Source organism: Oenanthe melanoleuca, chromosome 2, assembly GCF_029582105.1.
Source record: "Oenanthe melanoleuca isolate GR-GAL-2019-014 chromosome 2, OMel1.0, whole genome shotgun sequence".
In the NCBI taxonomy this organism is placed as follows: Eukaryota; Metazoa; Chordata; class Aves; order Passeriformes; family Muscicapidae; genus Oenanthe; species Oenanthe melanoleuca.
Window position 1 is genome coordinate 35654507 of NC_079335.1, and position 21122 is coordinate 35675628.

The 21122-nt window shown below is 39.6% G+C and overlaps 1 protein-coding gene across 1 annotated transcript; it reads left to right on the plus strand.

Annotated features, from left to right (window-relative positions):
• Window positions 1-3853: 3853 nt before the first annotated feature.
• TTPA (alpha tocopherol transfer protein) lies at window positions 3854-21074 on the plus strand (the record flags this gene model as incomplete). The annotated part of the gene is made up of 5 exons (XM_056482779.1): window positions 3854-4288; window positions 12080-12233; window positions 13397-13590; window positions 16735-16845; window positions 18224-21074. Coding segments are annotated over 5 exons (1074 nt in total), but the record flags the coding sequence as incomplete, so codon positions are not given.
• Between the last annotated feature and the right edge of the window lie 48 nt (window positions 21075-21122).

The following is a 21122-nucleotide window of genomic DNA, read 5'->3' on the forward strand; positions in this document are numbered from 1 at the left end:
GCAGTGTCTTTCTTACAGAGCGAAGTAGATTTAATTTAAGTAGAAGCTTGGGCTTTGCTTATATTACACTTTTCTTAAAAATTATTTTTGCACCAAGATGGTTTTGCAAATAGTCTATTGTGGTGTTAAATGAAAGACAAGTTCACTGCTATGCACCTACCATCAACTCTCTGCTGAGATGCTGAATTATATAGTAGAGCAAGACTTTCAAAGGCTGTTACTAAGTCACTGAGTCACCAACCAGCCTTGCTACACAGTATGTTATAAGCTTTTGGTGGACTACAATAGAAAAAGGTTTGACATAGTTTCAAGCAATGCTATCAGCACCAGTGATAGCACAGTGACAGTGACAGACAACAGGAGGATGGGTCATGGAGAAATTCAGATAAAAATTAGAAAGTATACACTGACAAGTATACACAGACCTGCTACACTTCAGGGTTTCAGTGAAAGGCTGACATCTTCAACACTATTATGCTGAAGTATTCCTACAGAATGGGTTCAGAGAAGGGTGACAACGATTTACACTCCTTTTTGCTGTATAGAATGGTCACCCTTCAGACACAGTCATGAGCTTCCAATTCAATTCTTCTTAGCTTGAAAGATTTATTTAACAATAATATTCCACTTCCAAAGTACTTTACATGAACAGATACCTATGACAAGCTTGGAGTCCTACTGATATGACTCTGCTCTGGATTTCACTGGAAGTTTGCATTTGTATAGGTGTTTGCTTGTACAGAACTTGTATTGGTTTGGAGGGAGTTTGGATTTTTTTACCTGTACCTAATAAAGACCAGAGTGATAGATATTTTTTTTTTCACATGCATGGAATGTCATGTCTCTCTAGTTAATAAATGTTATTGTAATTCATACCAAATGCCTTTTCACTCTGGAATATGTGACAGTCTTGAAGAATTAATATTTGTATTCTTTGGAAGTGTAGGGTTACTTTGCTTTAGCTGGTGTGCACTTCTTTGACTAGATAGGCAAGAGGAAGGAGCAAGCTGTTTGGCACCATAAATCAACTCTCCCAATAATTATCTTTATTTCCTGGCACACAAATCGTCATTTACATGTTTAAAATATAGTAAAAAATCAAAGATCTGAAAATTAAACATTCCATGATGTTCCATGTTCTCTGCACAAGTTTAACCAAGTTAACTAGAACCTAATTTATAGAGATGCTAACCTCCTGCAACCATCAGTGGCTGAAATTAAGTGTTCAGCATTTATGCAAGTTAAACTCTTAATATTGATCCTAATGAAACTTGTATATTAATATTAACTTCAGTGCATATGCATGAAAGACAAGGTGCTTCTGTTTATCCATATCATTCACAGAAAAAAGCATGCAACTACTGCTGTAGGGTTGAAACTCAAAAACCTTTTACAGTTTTTATAGAATCTTGTAAAAGCAAGAAGCACAAGTGCTTGTGTATGTTACAGTCCATCTAAGATAGTTTCCTCCACACTTCTTGAGTACTTGTCACAGACCTGTTGAAGTATTATCTGGGTTTTACTCAGATGTAAATATTCTCTTGAAGGACTGCAAATTCCAGCTATCTTTTAAAAGTCTGTTTGTCACAGGAATATGCCAAAAGGAAACATCAAAGAGCTGCTGTCACAATTTCAAGTCTTTTTTATGACAGTAATCATCCTGGTCCAAGGACACAAACAAGGCAAAGTTTACAAACAGGCATAATTTATTTAGACAGAGCTTTCAGACCCTTGAGCACTTTTCCAGATGTAATTAAAGCAAAAGTTTAACTTACAAGGTTCATCATGCAACAGGTCTTAATTGCTCTGGTGAAGGGTCAAGTATACAACATGTTGGCACCTCTGAAGGAAGGCTTGATGATATCACATCATTGTTAGAGAGAAGAGTTCTCATTAGTCTTACAAATACAGCCTCATTTGCAGAATTTTTAACAAAACCCTCAAATTTACAGATATTTTTGTAACTCAGTCCTGAGGGAAATAACTGCGTGTGTAACTAATTTTGTTCAAATATGAAGCCAAAATCACAACATGAATTTTGTAGAAAAGTTAGCTAGAAGTTATGACTTGCTCAGCTGATCAGTCTAATGAAAAGTATTGGTATTTTCTTGCACCTTGCGTTTTCACAGATGAAGCACTAAGTTGGAAGAATTCTGAGATGGCAAAAGTAATGCTCAAAAATTATGAAGTGGTGTTTAAAATCACTGTATGATCTTTCTGTGATGGCACTTTGTTTGTCCTACCACCCATGGTTGGATTACTCATTTGCATGCAAATCTTTGCCATGTAAGCTCTGTCCAGAAACCAAAGGAATGTTTTTTTAAACCTGTTGTCAGTGTCCCCTCCACATTCTGTTCTCTCTGTTTCTTGCTGTATTTCCAGGTTGCTTTTTCTTCTTGATCCAGGGTAGGTCCACACTTCCTCACACCTCCTTGCCCAGATATCCACTCTAAGTACTCTTGATTGCTCACCCATTTCCCAGTTTTTATCCTTTCCTTCAATACTTTCTCCCTGCAAGCTTGTATTCCCTATGCAATCCCTCAAGGTTTTTTGGGATTTTTGGGTGGGTTTTTTCTTTGTTTTGTTTGTGTTTTTGTTTTTTGTTGTTGTTGTTGTTTTTATTGTTGGGGGGCTTGGCATTTTGTGGGGGTTTTTTATTGGTTTTGGGGTGGGTTTTTTGTTGTTTTTTTTTTGTTTTGTTTTGTTTTTTGCGTTTTTTTGCAAAAAAAATTCCTCCTTCCACTCTTTACCTGTCCACATTTAACTAGAGAGATTTTTTTTACATATTTGTGAAGTTGAGGGGGATACCTGTAGACATTTAAGCAGTGAATAACTGATCAAGAAGTAAGTATTAACTGTAGAAAGCCAAAAAAGGGGAAAGTAATCTGGAACAAAGTTTTGTAAACCTTTTTACTAGGCCTTATTAATTGTATATTAAATGAAATAAAGCTTTTAGCCTAAGTAGGCCAGAGAGATCCCAAAGGAAACCTAATACAATGAAAAGATTATACTAAAAATACTAATCACAGCAATGAACTCTACTTTTCATAATCGAACTCACTGCTAGGCAGCAAAGTTGGATTAAGGTTGAATTCAATTTCACCACCCTTTCTTCTGGCAGAGTGAATATATTTCATAACTGCATATCCATGTTAAGAACGAGGTGCTCCAAGGCAGTTTTACACCAGCCGTGATTCCCACTTCGCACTTCATTTCCCAGCAGCAATGAAGTTGTCGCTTTTTGCAATTTAGTATCTAAAGATGGATTATTTTCGCCAAAAGGAGAGACCGCCACCCTTAGCACGTCCCGGAGCTCCGGGATGACCCTGCTGCAGTGGGGGGGCGGGTACCAGTGTTGGGGTACCAGCCGGGGGTACCAGAGTCGGGGGTACCAATGTTGGGAGTACCAGCGTTGGGGGTACCAGATTCGGGGGTACCAGTGTTGGGGGGTACCAGTGTTGAGGGTACCAGAGCCGGGGGTACCAGCACCGAGGGTACCAGAGTCGGGGGTACCAGTGTTGGGGGTACCAGATTCGGGTGTATTAGTGTTGGGGGTACCAGTGTTGGGGGTACCAGTGTTGGAGGTACCAGCGCCGTGGGTACCAATGTCGAGGGTATCAGCGTCGAGGGTACCAGTGTCGGGGGTACCAGTATTGGGGTACCAGCGTCGTGGGTACCAGCGCCGAGGGTACCAGTGTTGGGGGTACGAGAGTCGGGGGTACCAGTGTTGGGGGTACCAGAGTCGGGGGATCTCCCTGGCCGGTGGGGCCGCCTCTCGCCCTTCAGAAGAGCAGGTGCAGCTCACTTTTGGGGCTGGAAGCGAAAACCAGGAGACGGGCTTAAAGCGTAAAATTCTGAAAACCTGTTAAGTGTGCAGAAGTGTAGAAAGGAACCCGAGGGGGGCACGGCCGATGGCCGAGCACACCTGGCTGCTCCCTGCAGGGAGGGCGCGCAGGGGTTAACGCGCCGGGGGCGGGGGCAGCCGGCCGGGCCCCGCCGAGCCGAGCCGAGCCGAGCCGAGCCGAGCCGAGCCGAGCCGAGCCGAGCCGAGCCGAGCCGCGGCTCTCAATGGGAGCGGGCCGGCGGCGGGGCTGCGCTCGGCCGTGCCGCGGGCATGGCGCAGCTCAATGACCTGCCCGACCACTCTCCGCGGGTGCGCGGCGCCGTGTGCGAGCTGCGGCGGCGGGCGGAGGCAGAGCCCGGCCAGCGCTGGCCGCAGCCGCTCTCCGATGCCTTCCTGGTGCGCTTCCTGCGCGCCCGAGACTTCCACCTGGACCTGGCCTGGAGGGTGAGCAGCGGGCGGAGCGGCGGCTGCCGGTGCCGGGGGAGCCGCGGCGGGGAGCCCGGCCCGGGGCGGGAGCAGCCGCGCTCGGGCTGTGGCTGCGGGGACGGGCTGCGGGCCGGTCGGTGCCTGCGCTGCCCGGGATGGGTCTGTGCCCTGCTCTGCCCGGGTCGGTGCCCTGCGCTGTGCCCGGGACGGGTCTGTGCCCTGCTCTGCCCGGGTCGGTGCCCTGCGCTCTGCCCGGGATGGGTCTGTGCCCTGCTCTGCCCGGGTCGGTGCCCTGCGCTCTGCCCGGGATGGGTCTGTGCCCTGCTCTGCCCGGGTCGGTGCCCTGCGCTCTGCCCGGGATGGGTCTGTGCCCTGCTCTGCCCGGGTCGGTGCCCTGCGCTCTGCCCGGGATGGGTCTGTGCCCTGCTCTGTGCCCGGGCCGGTCGGTGCCCTGCTCTGTGCCCGGGCCGGTCGGTGCCCTGCTCTGTGCCTGGGACGGATCGGTGCCCTGCTCTGCCCGGGTCTGTGCCTTGCTCTGCCCGGGTCTGTGCCCTGCTCTGCCCGGGTCGGTGCCCTGCGCTGTGCCCGGGACAGGTCGGTGCCCTGTGCTGTGCCCGGGACAGGTCGGTGCCCTGCTCTGCCCAGGTCGGTGCCCTGCGCTGTGCCCGGGACGGGTCTGTGCCTTGCTCTGCCCAGGTCGGTGCCCTGCGCTGTGCCCGGCTCGGTCGCTGCCGAGCAGGAGTCCCACGGTGTCACCGTTCCTCGCCCCGCGTGTTTTGGCTCAGGGCGGTGTCCGTGTGCTGACTAACCTAAAGGCTGCGGTGAGCCTGGTACGGTCACCCGCCTGTACAGTAAGTGTGGTAAGGTCACAGCTCCGATTGGGAAACCATCCCTCAAAGGACACCCTTGTCATGATTATCAGGCTCAGGTTACTAGTAGCCGTGCTAGTTTCACTACAGACTTATAATTGCTCTCAAACTATGAGTAAAAACTTCTTTTTGCTTGGAGTTTATTCATTTACAGCACTCCTTGCAGGCTTTGGTAACTTGTAGTGCTTTCCAGACTCTTTGTATGTCTTTTGCCACAGAGCACACATATTTTTAATTTCCAAAGGCACAGATTGCTATCAGTATATTATTTTTTTGAAGCCATTAAACCTTTGGAACAGAAAGTATTTCCAAATCCTCCCAGGGCAAAAGCATTTGTTCACATGTGCCAATTGAAAGCAGTGTTTCCATGGAATTTCATGTTGATTACACAGCATTGCTCAACAGACTTCACCTATTAATTTCTGACTTCTCTGGAAATCTCTGTAGATTTCCCAAGTTAACACAGCATAAGAGAATATTGTTTGCATATGGATGTATTGCAGGATCCAGGTAGCTAAAAAAGGAAATTGAGAAATTGAACTAGGCCCTTAATCATAAATAGCTTTAAAAATGGTATTTTTGTTCTTTTCATTTGATTAATGAGAATTGCATTTTAGCTTTAAACCTTTCCTCCTCAGCAGAATAACCAAGGAGTCAAGTCGGGTTCCTATGGATTTTATGTATCTTACTTTTAATTGAAGTTCATGAGATTGTTTATTTCAAAGGTGCACTAACAATTGTAGGACCATGCCTTTTTTTTCTTTCCCAACAAAAACAATCTTATTTTCCTGTGTTCCTTGGTTCAAAAATGCAGGGCTTAACGAGGACATATGGACTCCTGAATATCCACTCCTAATTGCATTGCAATTGGTTGTTACTGGTACTCCTACAGACAGACAGGACAATGGCACTTCTGAATTTGGCCTGTATGTTTTTGCTCTTTGATGGGATTGTGAGGTGTGTTGTAGGTAGGACTAATCTTTGGGGGTGTGGAATCTAGACTAACTTTAGAGATGGTAGTCTATGAAGTAGCAAATTTCCTATGCTCCTCTTGAGAATCAGCTCTCTAGACTGGGGTTCTGCTTTGTTGTCTTTTTAAAACCTCTTTAGATTTTCTGGGTCTTCACAGGCTGCTAAGTTTCTGAATTTCAAACCTTCCTTCAAATTAAGAGATTCTGATTTTCAAAGCCAACCTGTGTTTAATGTTTCTGTCTAGAATTTCAGTTCTCCAAGTGCTGTAGCTGCTTACACTTGATCTTCTATATACCAACTGGCACCAGAGAATGCTTCTCTTTCAGTATGGGAAGAATTACACAGGAATGTGTTTATTGCAATTCATGTATCAAGGCCAAAGAGAATTATTGTGCAAAAATCATAAGTTGTATTTTCATCTAACCCAAGTATGACTTCATGCAGAAATTATGTTAGTACTTCATCCTAGACAGAGCCCTCCTGCCATCATTCCAGAGAGTGGCTCTTCCCTCCTGTCCTGGTTTGATGTTGCCTCTTGGTTTGGAGCTCAGGCTGATAAGATTCTCTTTACCCAATGGGCTTCTGTATTTGTAGAGCATAGTATTTGTAGAGCAGCTAAGGGATAATCAAAATTCATGGCCCTGTCAAAGCATATAAGCAAAGGTTGTCCAGCATCCTAGTATGGGCTTATACTTTGCCTTAATTATGGATGAAGAGTCTGGCAACTGACCAGAGCTTTTTATTGATGCATTTCTGGTTAATAATTGACACAGATTTATCTGATGTCAGTTATCAACATTTGGAAATGCTTCAGAAAAGAATAATCAGGTAGATTGTGTCAAGACATTCCATTTCTAAATGGAATTAAATCTAAATCTAAATTTCTTATGGTGACTCATAAGAGCCATCTTTTACATTTATCCAATGGCAATTCCAGACTTGCTTTTAACTACTGATATATTGATATCTCTCATGCTAGAAGAAAATCCAGCACTAAAACAGGTACCTGGAATTGAAGGACTGGAAGAAGAGACAAAACTGCCTTAATTTCTATAAGACAGTGATTATTCAGTTGAGCTCAGTAACAGACTGTTCTCACAGAGTCACAGAATATACTGAGTTGGAAGGGACTCACAGGGATCATTGAAATCCAGCTCCTGACCTGTACAGGCACCCCAAGAGTCACACTGTGAGCCTAGAGCATTGTCCAAATGGTTTTTGAGCTCTGTCAGGCTTGGTGCTGTGACCACTGCCCTGGGGAGCTGTTCACCCTCTGGGTGAAGAACCTTTTTCTAATACCCAATCTAAACTCCCCCTGACACAACTTCAGGCCTCATCTTTTGTCACTGGTCACCATAGAGACCCTTTTTGAATGTACCAGCCATGTGTATATGTTTGACTTATTGTTACCACCAAAAACACTGTCATTTGAATTCACTAGTGACATATGAAATCTGGAGAAGTAGCATCTCCTTTAGGACACAAATGTTTCTTCCTGTTATATTATGCATTACATCCTGTAACTCTTGCATAGGACTGACTCTCAGTGACTTTGGAATGCTGTCTTCTTGTACCTGAAATAGATTATACTCTGGGGAACAGAAGGAAATTGGCATTGAAACTTTGCAAAGAGTTTTCAATAACCTACTACTGTAAGCATCACTTTTGTGGCACTGAAACCTCTCTAAATATTGAGGATCCTTTTAGGGATTCTGGTTGATACCAAGGTTTATAGCCAGACTTTGGCTTTGCTCTGCATTTGACTTCTGGAGGAATGAGAATTTCCTGGTGTGTTCTGCTGCTAGTGAATCACTTAGGATGACTATGCTGTACAAGAAGTGTTGTTTTCTGTCGTGTCAAACACACTGCTGGGTCTCAGACATTATCTCTGAGAATCTTCACATCATTCAAACATAAATGCTAAGTTGTTACTTGTCTGCTTTTCTTCCCTCAATACTGAGGAATTCCTTGAAAAGGATGGAAGGGCTTTTATTAACTCTCTGGGCTGGCTCTTGAGGAGACATAAATCAGTCAGCCAGTCTTTTTCCAAAGAGGCATTGCATGAAGAATTAAAAAAGTTCTGTGTCTCTATAAAATATTTAAAATTCTTTGTCTGTGTATACTGTATGTTTAAATTCTGGCTACATTTGTACACACATATATAAAAAGAAGTATAAAATACATATGCACAAATGTTTATATTCTGAAATTTGAGCTGTGGTTTCTCCTGCAAAGAATGCCAGTAGAAAATAGTTTTTCTCAAGCTTTGTGTGCATTGGTACAACTTCTGACACAACAGAGGCCTAATTCTGCCTATCATCCACATTAATAGAAATAATAGTTATTAATCCAGAAAAAAATAATTAATTTATGTATACAGATGCATTAGTTTCTCTAATGAGCACAGTGTTTTCAAGTTCTTTTGCTTCTAAGTAAAGTACTAAGTTCACTTTGGTTTGTGGGATGTGAATCTTGGTTTAATTGGTAACTTTGTAGTCTCTAATGTTCAGAAATCTGGAACTATCCCCAAAAGACATCATGGAAAAAACCTCTTAATTAATGCTTAACTCCAGACACTGGAGTTTTTCATCCAGTTTTCCCCCCCTTTGTAAAGTTATCTTGCATCTATTTTCAGATGCTGAGCAGATTCTAAGTAGGTTATTCAGTTTGTAAACACAGATAATTATACATTGAGATGTTTTTCTTGTGTCATTAAATGTGTGAGCCATTTTTTATACTGAGTAATAAATGTGTCTGTTTTTCCTGGGATTAGGTTGTTTCACCTATATCCAAACTGATTGTTATACACAGCATTTATGTTTCTCCCTGCTGAAAAAAAAATTATACTTTAAAAAGGCTTTGCATGAATTTGTGTTTAAAATGTGCAGAACTAGAAAACCTCAAAACCACTGCTAGTATTTGAATTCCTTTACATGTTTAGTGATTACTCTTTTAAGTGGCTGTGTGAGACTGGACTATGTCCAGGATTAAGAAAAGGGTTGCCTACATAAATAAAAATTTACACAGTATCTGCCAAAACTAGCTGCAGATTCCATGGAAGATTCTCTAATGCTAACCTTTACTTCAGATCTAAGTGATTTTAGGTAATTAGATTATCTGAGAACTCTTCAGCACTTTTTGATTTTCTTGCCAAGGGAAGTATGTTTTAGGCTTAGCCAAATTACGTGTCTGAAAGGTGCACCACTTACTTGTGTCATGGAAAGTGTCCCAACCATATATTTACTCCTTAATGGGTGTGCTAGTGGTTAACTGCCTTCTGTAAGGATCTTGAGTGCATCACAAGCTGAAAACACCACTCTCTTTCTTCCAAAGTCCAAGAACTTAGATCCTTGTTGTTTCCAACTTGGAAAAAGTAAATATCATGAAAATCAGAAACCAACTGTATTGACTAGACAGGATTATTTAGGGTATTGAATGAATGTGCCATTTTTATTCTCATCGTAGTTTTGGCAGAGAGTTCTTCAAAGATGTGTTTAAAAATATATATGTTCATGAAGTTGTGATAGCACAGATTTTAGAAGAAAAGTGACAAATGACAAAGCTACAGATGTTTACATAGTTGTTTTCAGGGTGGTTTGGTATTTTGCTGCTATTTCAGAGTTTGTTTTGGAAAGACCAAGGAAAAAACATGTTGACATTGCTGTCTGGCACAAAGCAGTTGGGATTGCTCAAACAGTGCCCTTTGTAGACAGTCAAGTACTGACAGAGTGAGATAATCAGAGTAACTCAACAGGCATATCCTTACAATTATAGGGGACTTCTGTTCCACAAATTAACTTTCCCTACTTCCTCCCTCTTTCCCTTGCCTTGTTGTTTGTTAGTTTTTAAATTACCCTAGGCCAAAACTGATTGAATGCAGTTAAGAGACTTCTAATAAAATTATCCTAATGGTTAAATGTTTCTTTCTATGCTGTTGATTAAGGATGATGCTTTTATCTAATTTTTACACCTGTCAAATCAAGTGGGATTCTAGCATGGTATATATATATATATATTTTAAATATTTTTCAATCTAAATACATATTTATAGGCTCTACTTCCATAAAAAAGGTATGGCTAATTTCTGATCAGTGTACCATGTATTTTTATGCAAATTTTGCTGATAAACAATTATGTTTTATAAATAGTTTCCTCATGGCAATTTATTTCGGAGACCTTCAAAATCATTCAAGACCTTATTCCTAGCAGAAAAACATGAAGCTGAAGAAAAAGTATGTTTTATGTAAAATGATACAAGAAGCTTGAAAGCAGAGGGAAGGGTAAGAGATAAGACTATCTGATATGAGCATGCTGTGAGCTACATAATGGTGAGTTTCAGGTCTCCCCCTAAGAGTCTGTAGGGATGAATTCAATTTTACTGAAGTTCCTTCTGATCATTCTTCCAATGAAAATGCTGAAGAAAATTGTACTTGCATAGATACAAGAAATGTGGAAACTTTTTAAGGTTATGTTATATGAGCTGGACCTGACCTCTTTTAACTTGAGTATTTCTGTTGTGAAATATGGAGTAACTTATAAAGGAAAAAAATAATTTCTGTTAATACAAATTATAGGAAATAAAAGACTTTTGGTTGATGCTTTCAGTGGAGTGAACACAATTTGTGAAACTCTGCTGAGGATCAGATTGGGTTTCCCTGTCTGATGAAATATAGAAGCAATTTTAAAAGCTAAGCTGTGCATGCTACTTTTAAGATTTAAAGCTATATTTAAGTTTGTTGTGAAGCGAGGTACTGAAAAATTCTGATTCTCTTAGCTACTTTGAAGATCTTGGGTTAGACCTCTAAGTCACAGCCATTGAGGAAATTAAAACAAAATTAACTGTAATTCAAATTTTTCTACTTTCCAAACTGAGTGAGAGAGAACTTAGCAGAGGTGATACAGCAGAGGCAAATTTTGGTTGATGAGCTGAGAGGAAGCATTTTAGGAGACAGTCTTGCATAGCTTCCTACTTATGCAAAATGTCTTAAATTTTTGTTGCAGGGCATAGTTCATTTTCCCCAGAACAACTTAATTAATATTAAAGGAGAGAGAGTAATTAGACTTGGAAGTTAGAACTACTGCATCACCAACTTATTTCTTCACAATTTGTCTCAAAGAAGACCTTTCACAGTGCTGCCTGTAATTCCTGAGCACAGATGTCACCTCACAAAGGAACACCTTTCATTGCCTCTTCCTTAGCATGAGCCTTTCAACACTCAGCTCCTCCTGTGCTTAGAAATGCTGGTTATGGTGCTGCCTCCCAGCCTTGGGAGCAGGGTGACCAAGTCCCTGACAACAGATGGGATCTGTTTTAGCCAAACAGGTTCTCACTATTTCCACTCTGTGGGAGGGAAGCTGTCAAATGTGTAATGGACCCACTGCTGTGTTATATTCTCTCATTTCAGAGGGGAAGAAGGGACCTCAAAAATGTTTTTGGATATGCTGATGAGCATACTTGTTTCAAATATTAAACTGGAATTATTGATGGCTGTGTGAAAAATAGGGAGGAAGAGAGAGAGTGTGAGTGAAGAAGAATGTTCCTCCATAAAGTTTTGCACATCTAAATTTAAAAAAATCTTGAATGATTTTGAGTCTTGAGTCTGATGCAGTAGCAAAATGAACAATCCTAAAGGTAACCTGAGCAGAAAAAAATGGGGTTTTGATTCATTTTACTTAGAAACTACAGGCTTATTTTATATTCGGTTTTCTTTTCTGACACAAAATGACAACTGCAGTCCATTAATTATTTGACTGGGTTCTAAATTCATCATGGCAATTTACTCACTTACTTGATCCAGTATAGCAACCTTCTGTTTCTAGGAGTGATCTGGTTAAAATATACAATTGAATTATAACTAGTTTAATGAATTAAACTTGACTGTGACCACATTTGGAAAACATGTCTTTAACTGTGCTCTTCCTATAATAGCTGATGTTTACCTGACATCCACATGAATTTTTTTTCCAGTTATTGAAGAATTATCAGAAGTGGAGAATTGAATGCCCAGAAATAAGTGCAGATTTACAACCATCTTCTGTTCTTGGTCTTTTGCAAGCTGGCTATCACGGAGTCCTAAGGTCAAGAGACCCACATGGAAGCAAAGTTCTAATATACAGAATTGGTGAGTGACAAAATTGCTTAGAACAGTTTCACATCTGATTCTGATACTGAAATTTTTGAGTTTTGTTTCTTTGCTTTTTTGTTTTGTGGTTTGTTTTTTTGGTTTTTTTTTTGTCACCATTTCAGCAGCAAACAAAAAATATTTGATGAGTACAACTGCAAGTGTTGATAAAAATAGATCATATCAGAATATCTTAACTAGAAAGGTAATATATTTATGTTCCTTGCTAGAAATATGTATTAATATAAAGGTGAATTTACTGAGCTGTAATAGTTCAATCATTTTACTTATATATTGATATGGCTAAAGTTGTACAATCCCTTATGAACAACCTAATTTTCCTTTTAGTGAAATTCTTGTTGCACCAAGAGGATGTTGAAGGTTAAATCTTGTAAGATTATGTGGTTGGTTGGCTCTGAGTGTCTCAACAATCATTTGACTTCATGTAAATTGTCAAAGCTATGGGCTGAGGCTGATGCAGATGCAGCACAGAGCAAGGAGAACACAAAGCTGTACACCTGGTCATGTATCAGCATTCAGTTTAGGCTTGGATAAGCAGTTCACCAGGTTTTCACTATTTACTTGTAGCCAAAGAGTTAACAACACTTGGAAAATGCTTGATGCACCTCCCAAAAATCTTTTCAAAAAGTACATAATTAAATGGATACCACATCACTATGCTTGTTTTGTACAGAGGCTTTATTTTTGCCATCTTTCAAAGAATTTTCTTTTATCAGCTGGTTTAGTAGGCAGTTGTGCCCTCTAAAGCTTTCATCTAGGGTTAAGGCTCATCCCATGCAATTTTTTGAAAATTGCCTCAGAAAAAAAAATTGCGACACTGAAAAACAATTATATTAATTAATTGGACTGATGATCTGCAGCTTCTGCTAGCATGACTGTTACTGAATTGTACATTTTACTGGCTCTATGGCCATAGGTAGAACATGCTACATTACATGGTACATCTACTAAAAGAGCATCAGACAAGTGAGAGAGCAGGCACACCAAGTAACTTATGCACTGACAAGAGAGTTTATTTCAGGAACTTTGTTCTTGCTGATTAATTCTTGTTCCTGAGGAGCACATTAGAAGCTGTAGGAAGAAGAAGTGCAGGTGTATGGGGTTTTCTCATGGTAATGGAGGGTAATCTCTCTTCTCTTCAGGACAATGGGATCCCAGTTTATTTACAGCATATGATGTGTTTCGTGTCAGTCTCATCACATCTGAGCTCATTGTAAAGGAGACCGAGACCCAGCGGAATGGAGTCAAGGCCATCTTTGACCTCCAAGGGTGGAGATTTGCTCATGCTTTCCAAATCAGTCCAGCAGTGGCCAAGAAAATTGCTGCAGTTCTCACAGTAAGTATGACATAATTCTTTATGCAGCTTCATTGCTGTGACTTCAGATTTTTCAGCTCTTCCATAGTAAATTTCCCTTCTGTAGGCCTTCTCAGGCTTTGCAACTAAGAACAACAAAATCCCAAATCCATTACAAGTTCTGCTTCATTTTACTTGAAGTTTATTCTTCTATAGCAGTAAATGCCCTCCAGCTTCTGGTATTTTATAAGAACTTGACCAACCTCTTACAACATAAAAATTTCATGACTGGAGGAGCAGATATGTCCAGTTTTAGAAGGATATTTGTTTGTTATCCTGTTTCATCTCTTCTCTTCCATTCCTTTGTTCATTATCTCAATATTTAAAGCATTTATTCCTGGCTCAGAGAATATTAAAAATAGCATGCACTGTGAGCAATTAAGAGCAAGACACTCCTAACTTGTTGCCAGTATGGATGATGTGATCTTCCATCTGCTAACAGTGGAATGTATAACCTTTATGTTCTGCTTGCTTTGTTCCCCACAACGTGAGCATTGTTTTGTGCAAATCACTGCTACCTCAACACCTATTTTTCACAATTCTTATCAGTAATTTACTGTTTTTAGGCTTATTCCTTTCAGCCAAATTCAGTTGAGCTTTGCCACTGGATTTGAGAGAAAAAAAAAATTAAAGAAAGAAGGGGACAGAGAATTGACAGGCAAGCTACAGTGTAGCACTATAATCTTATTTTCCTGCAGAGGTTATGTTGAAAGTCAGTAATAATAAAACTGTTAGCCTGTGATGTGGAAATGAGCCAGGGAGATAATCTCTTGCTCTGATTTGGTAAGGTTCATATCTGTGATTCAATCAAAGCTTAGTCATTGAATTAATATCATCAGAACTTCAGATGTTCTTCCTTCCTGGTATCTGCTGTAAAACTTTATTGAAGCCATTAGGTGTTCCCAACTTTGCACATCTAGAATAAGAACTCTTGGTGTTATGCAGTCTTGGGCCAAATCTCATGAAAACAGGACTAGTGGGAGTGTTTCATTTGATTTCTGAGGTAGTAAGCAGCTTGCTGGTAATTTTTTTAACTTTGAAATATAGCAGAAAGGAAGCAGAATAGGATTTGCAAGTACATCTAAAGGCTTCAATCCATATCTCAAAGCAGGAATTCTTTGACTATGTTTCCATCTTGACCTATTTCTGATTTTTTCAATGTTTTTCAAACTTCTAAATGCTTATTCTAGCTATGGAAAAAGAAAAATTAAAAATTGTGTGTTTCCAGTGTTCTTTTCTAAGAAGGGAAAGAATTGTAACTAATTTTTTTTTTTGTCCCCTGATTCCCTTCCTCACTTGTAACTGGGTTTGTAGATTTTATCCAGAGATTGTTAGTGTTGTTCAGTATCATAGAACCATAGAATCATAGAATATGTTAAGTTGGAAGGGACTCATCAGAATCATCAAGACCAACTTCTGGCCCTATGTAGGACACCCCAAGAGTCACACCATGTGCCTGAGAGTATTGTCCAAACACTTCTTGAACACTTGTCAGGCTTGGAACTGTGACCACTTCCCTGGGGAGCCTGTTCCAGTGCTCAACCACCCTCTGGGTGAAGAACTTCTTCCTCATATCCATCATAAACCTCCTCTGACACAACTTCAGGCCATTCCCTTGTGTCCTCTCTCTAGTCAGGAGAGTGAAGAGATCTACCCCTCCTCTTCCTTCTCCAAGGAAATTGCAAACTGTGATGAGGTCTCCCCCCAGCCTCATCTTCTCCAGGCTGAACAGACCAAGTGTCCTCAGCCACTCCTCACATGGCTTCTCCTCCAGACCCTTCACCATTCTCCTGGCCCTCATTTGAAGCTCTCTAATAGCTTAATGCCTTGTTTATACTGTGGTGCCAAAACTGCCCCCAGTATTCAAGGTGAGGCTGTCCAAGTGCAGAGCAGAGCAGGACAATGCTCTCCCTTGCCCAGCTGGAGATGCTGTGCCTGATAGACCTCAGGATATGCCCAATGCACTCCAGAATATGCTTATAAGTAAAAGTTAAGAAACCTTAGTTTTAGCCCTGTGTTTTACTCAATAAATGTGTTGAGCAAATTACTATCCTGTATCAAGAAACAGAAATTAATAGAAAGGAAGTATGTACTAAGGAATGGAAAGCATGGTATGAATACTAAGTGACTTTATCTTGAAAAATCTGTTATCCCAGGCAGAAAATTGTTCTGTGAAAATCATGATAGTAGACTTTAAGTATATGATAACCCATAATAACATTAAGTAGACCTACAAGCTGATATTTAGAAGGTCTTTATCATCCATTAAAATCTAAAAGGAGCAGCACTAAAGAAATGTGTTGGCTTTGAGTTTTTTGTTCCTTAGAACTATTGAATTAGTAAGGAGATATGTTTGTGAGAAATAAGACTTTTATAAGCAGAAAACATCTGGTTCAGAGGTAGTATCAGGTGGGATATGAAGGGAAGCTCTAATTTTTCCCCTACTTATTTTAAGTGCTGCCATATTTTCTTTTAAATTTCAAAGATCTGGAACTTTTAAATGAATGCAAGTAGAATCCAAATTGTTTTATATTATAAAGGCTGTAGAGCTGATATTTTTTAAATTTCATTAAAACAGTAATCTTGTTGTAAAGCTGAACTTCTGGCTTGGCCAAATTCCTAGTAATTTCAAGGCTTATCTCCAAATTATAAATATAACTTATTTAACTTAAAGTTAGTATCTTCAATAGTTTATATATATTTTCATATTATCCTTCAGGCTGCAAATTGCCAATAAAAGCACATAGCTAGATAGCTTTTTTGTAAATTAGTAGCAGAATCTTGTGAAAAATTGCTGAGCACAAGGTTTGTGTACAATATTTATGTGCAATTTGGTGCTAGTTTTCTCTTTTGCTTTTCTGTTTGTCTTTAAAATTCAATCTCACCTCATACTGATGATGAAAAAAATTGTGAGATTTTTCCCTCTAATGGGAGGAACAAGATATGATTTTTCTAAATGTTGTTCTTAATTTGCACTGCTAGAACACTACAAAATGCAGGAATTGGCAAGGTCAGAAGAAATACTTTAACCTGTGGACTAGACAGTTTTTACAGGCTTGTCTTAGTAATAGAGGTGGTTCAATAATATTTTCTTTTTCTTATTCTGTTTTCCATGTGTGCTGACAGGATTCCTTTCCACTGAAAGTTCGAGGTATCCACTTGATTAATGAGCCTTTATTCTTCCACCCAGTCTTCGCTCTAATTAAGCCTTTTCTCACTGAAAAAATAAAGCAGCGGGTGAGTGCACACAAACATTACTTTCTACCACAAAACCCTTATGTGACAATCTGCAGCACTTTCCTTAGGCTCTGTTACTCTTGGGTACTGCAGAGCACAAATCATTTTTGCTTGTTAGTGCCATCCAGACCCCCAGAATCTAACAGTAAAGAATTTGCAGTTATTAATAGCATGAGAGTGGTGAGTGGTGCTGTTATCACTACTCTAAGGATAGAAAACACTGTGACACAAAGAGGTTAAATCACTTGCTTGAGGTCACATAATAATTCTTCTGCAGAACTAGAAAGAAATAGGTCCTGGATTTCCCAGAACTCTGCCTATAAATGATAGAGAGAAATTATTACTGAACAGTGTTTTATGGTCCAAGTTGTGCAGTATTACTAGATGACAATTGTTTATCTCTGACAGACCTCCAGAGGCATTTATGCACCAAAAATTGGTCAGACTTAATTTCTAAGTTTTTTTCTAAATAGCTTCTTAGTTGCTTTAAATAGTTTCACAGTTGTAGATCTGCGATGTTTATTGCATCATAGGAAAAATACTGGAGTTTTCAGCTGGCACAAAAGTGAAGTGGTAACAGCAGGACTAAAGTACAAAATATGCAGCCCTGCCTATTGTTACTCCCATTCTGAAACCTCCTTTTCTCAGCACATGGATCTTGGGCATTTGCAATAGCCACTGCACTCCAGGACAGTAGATCCTAGGAAGTAATTAATAGGGATTCAAAACAGCTGTAATAAAACAAGGAGGAGAAAAACCAAACCTACAGTATTGCAAGGGTTAAAGTGGAGAAGTAGTCCAGAATCTAGCTCCAGTTGGAACTGAAAGATAAAGACTGATACATAGATTCTGCTGAGTATCTTCCTTGACACCTGTCTGAACCTACATACATACTACATAATCTTGTTTTTAAATACATGTGGCAGGACCAGATAGTAATGGCCACGAGCCAGACACAGCTCTTTTCTTGGAAATGGCTGAAGGTCAAATACAAGATACCATGACAAAACAAATCACCCATGGTTTAGCTCAGTTTAGCAGTTTGGATGTAGCATGTGCTCTCATCAGCTTTGCTAATCCAGTCTGGAGCAAGTCTGTAGTTAGTTTTGGCTCCTGTGCTCACAAGCTACATAAAATTCAGTTCTCAGATTGTAGTTCATCCTTCACCAGCCTTCAGATTCAGAGCAGGACAGAGTTTGAGCACCTAGGGAAAACTCACAAGGTTAGTTCCTCCATTCAAGGAACTTGTTATGAAAAAATACACTTAGTTAAACCAAGCTAATGGGTTCAGCTCTTGCCCTGAGATGCTTTGCTGCCTGTTCTCACTCAGTAGTCTAGCATTAATACCCAAGTAAATGCTTTTAATATTTTGGTTTAGGTGTACATGCATGGGAGTAACTACTTGCAGAGTCTGACCGAACACTTCCCTGCCAGCATTCTCCCCCAGGAATATGGAGGGGAGGAAGTTTCCATTGAAGAGCTGGCCAAGGAATGGACTGACTTCATAATGGCATCTTCAGATTATCTTCAGAGCATTTCTCTGGTTGCCTGGGAATAACCTTAATACAGTATTTTATCAATTCTTGAACACTGGAATTAGAAATAAGTTTAATATGAAAACTTGCATTGTGAATGAAACCAGTATGTCTTTGCAGGGCACTCACTGAATGTTATATTGGCTGCACTTTGATACTAACTGGAGTCTATCAGTTTGTATGTCTCAAGAGATCAATGAATTTTACATATTTGTCACACTCTGTAATTGAGTGACTTGGTGTGCAGAAAGCTGAAGAGTGCATTGGATATCAGATTGATGCTGCTGCTGTTAGGTCTTTGGAGACAGCTCACCTGTAATCATGCAGCTTAGAACCTTTCCTTTAGCTCTTGTATCTTTTCTTATCAAGACAATAGGATGCAAAACCAGGAATAGACTGTGGTAGGATAGAGTAGTTTGTTGCAGAAGAAGGACCACAAGGCTAATTTACTAGGAGTGAAGAGGCTGCTTTTTTTGGATTGATTCTCAGGGAAAAATGCTGTTTTGTTAGTTTGTGTCAAAATGAAAATTAGTCAGGAATAGTGAGACATTTGTGTTACACTTCGTGCTGCTTGTGCAGCTTCCCTTTTTGTGCTAATTAACAGAGTGATCTTCACGATTTATAGAGAAAACACCAGCCACATATTCTTCAAAGGACAGTGTGAATGAGGAGGAGGAGCTGGTAAGAGTCAAAACAACCTTGAAAATTTTTATTTTCTTTCTTCAAAGTAATACTGTCTATGGCCAACTATAAGCAACTCAGATTATTATCGTTCAATACCTAGTGTAGAGGACTAGAGAGGTCAAAAGTTTTCAGCTGCTTGCATTATCTGTTTGTTTCAGGGGGTAAAGTAGGTTATCCTTTGCAGATCTGAACTTGAGAAATATCTGTTGTATGCTTTAAGGGGGCTTTGAGGTCACTGTGGACCTCAGCATAGAAGATGCTTGGTATTGTCATTTTATTTTCAGTACTGTAATTGACAACTTGCCAGCCTATTTGCTGCTGGGCCCTGGAAGAAATTATTTTTAATTTCCATTGAGACCACATCTTCATTTCTGTAGGAGTAGGTAATAAAAAAAAGCAACAACCAATCTCCATACTTACTGAAAACAGGTTTTTGTTTTGTTTTGAAGTGGTATTGTTGACATATGAACAGCATGTGCAAAAGCTATCACTCACACTACATAGCAGTATCTTGCTGTAATCCCCTGTATTTAGTAATCTCAACCATTATTTTACTTTTCTCTCAGCTTTTTCCTAAAATCTGTTAGTATACCAGTTGCTGGAGTTAATTTACCCAGTTCTTAACTCTGTTTTGTTCTTGCATAAGCACTATATATTTAAGCATTCCATATGAATTTTCGTATAAATAAATCCATAAAAAAATGTTTTTATCTCAGGTAGCTAGAAGTTATAAATAAATAACTTCAGTTATTGTGTAATCTTTAGGACTTTGGGATGGTATATATAGGCATGGGGACAAAAGTGAAACTATCCTATTATATTAGAAATGTCTTACTTTAGGTTATGATTAATAAGGCATTATTGCAAGAGTCATTGGAAACTTCTTTATTAGCAAGAGGAACATCTATGAAAAATCCATTAGAGTACTTGTTAGTTATAGTTTCTTCTGCTGTGGTAAGATCAGTGGTAAAATCAATGGCAGAAATTTTTTCAAAACTGACAACTTGTTTTTCCAATTTCCAAATTTCCTCAAGTGCCTTTTCCATTCTTCTCTTTCAAAATATTTTTGATATGGGAGTCTAAATTTAAAGAAACCTCTTTCAGTTATATAATTCTATGAAAATGTATTTAATAGATATTTCTTTTTCTCAGATTGAACTATTTTGCAATACAAAAGCTCCTTAAATAGAGGAGTTCAATGAACTGCAAATTCTTCTTTATAAGAAAATAGACTAAGTAGTCAGGTATCTGGCAATTGTTCAAGTGTGTAACTCAAGTTCCAAGTAATTTACCAGCTCAAGAATCGAAACTATTGTCTTAAAATTGCAGTCCTTCAATTTTAATCCGTGAATGTAAGCTACACAAAAGAATGAACCATGTTTCAGTGAACAAGAAAATTTAAAAATTTTAAACTTTTCCTATGAAATCAATCTCTGCTACTGGTTTATGTAGCAGAAACCTCATTTAATTGCATATGTATGTGCATATGCATATTTAGCTGGGCTTTTTAATCCTTATTTGGACTTCACCAGCTCAATGAATATAAAGTCCTAAATGTCTTCAAAAATATCCTGATGCTGTCATTGAGTGGTAGCGTGTTTGCATGACTCAACAGTTAGAGCACTGAGTGCAGTTATTTTTTCCTGAACTGTTAATTATTTTGTAATGTTTACATAATATATAGGAGGTGGGAACTCTTAATTGCCACTGCTGCTAATAATAAGGACACAAGATAATTGGAACATTTACATAATGAATAGTGGAGATGTTGGCATGATGCGCGGTGGCGTTGCAGCTTTGAGCAGCAGTCAACAAAACAAAGATCCCTAAGTGCATTATTCTTTATAAACATCGGGAGTGCCTCTAAAGAAACTAAAGTTCCTGTTAAACGGTGCAAATATAATTTACTACTGACTGTAAGCGCGATGTGATGCACAATTTTTAAGATTTCTCTACTTTTTTTTTAATGTATTAACATATGTTTTAATTAATAAACCCCTTCTGGTTGAACCAGCTGCGTCTGTCGCTTTCCCGGAGGAGCGAGGGATGGATGCAGAT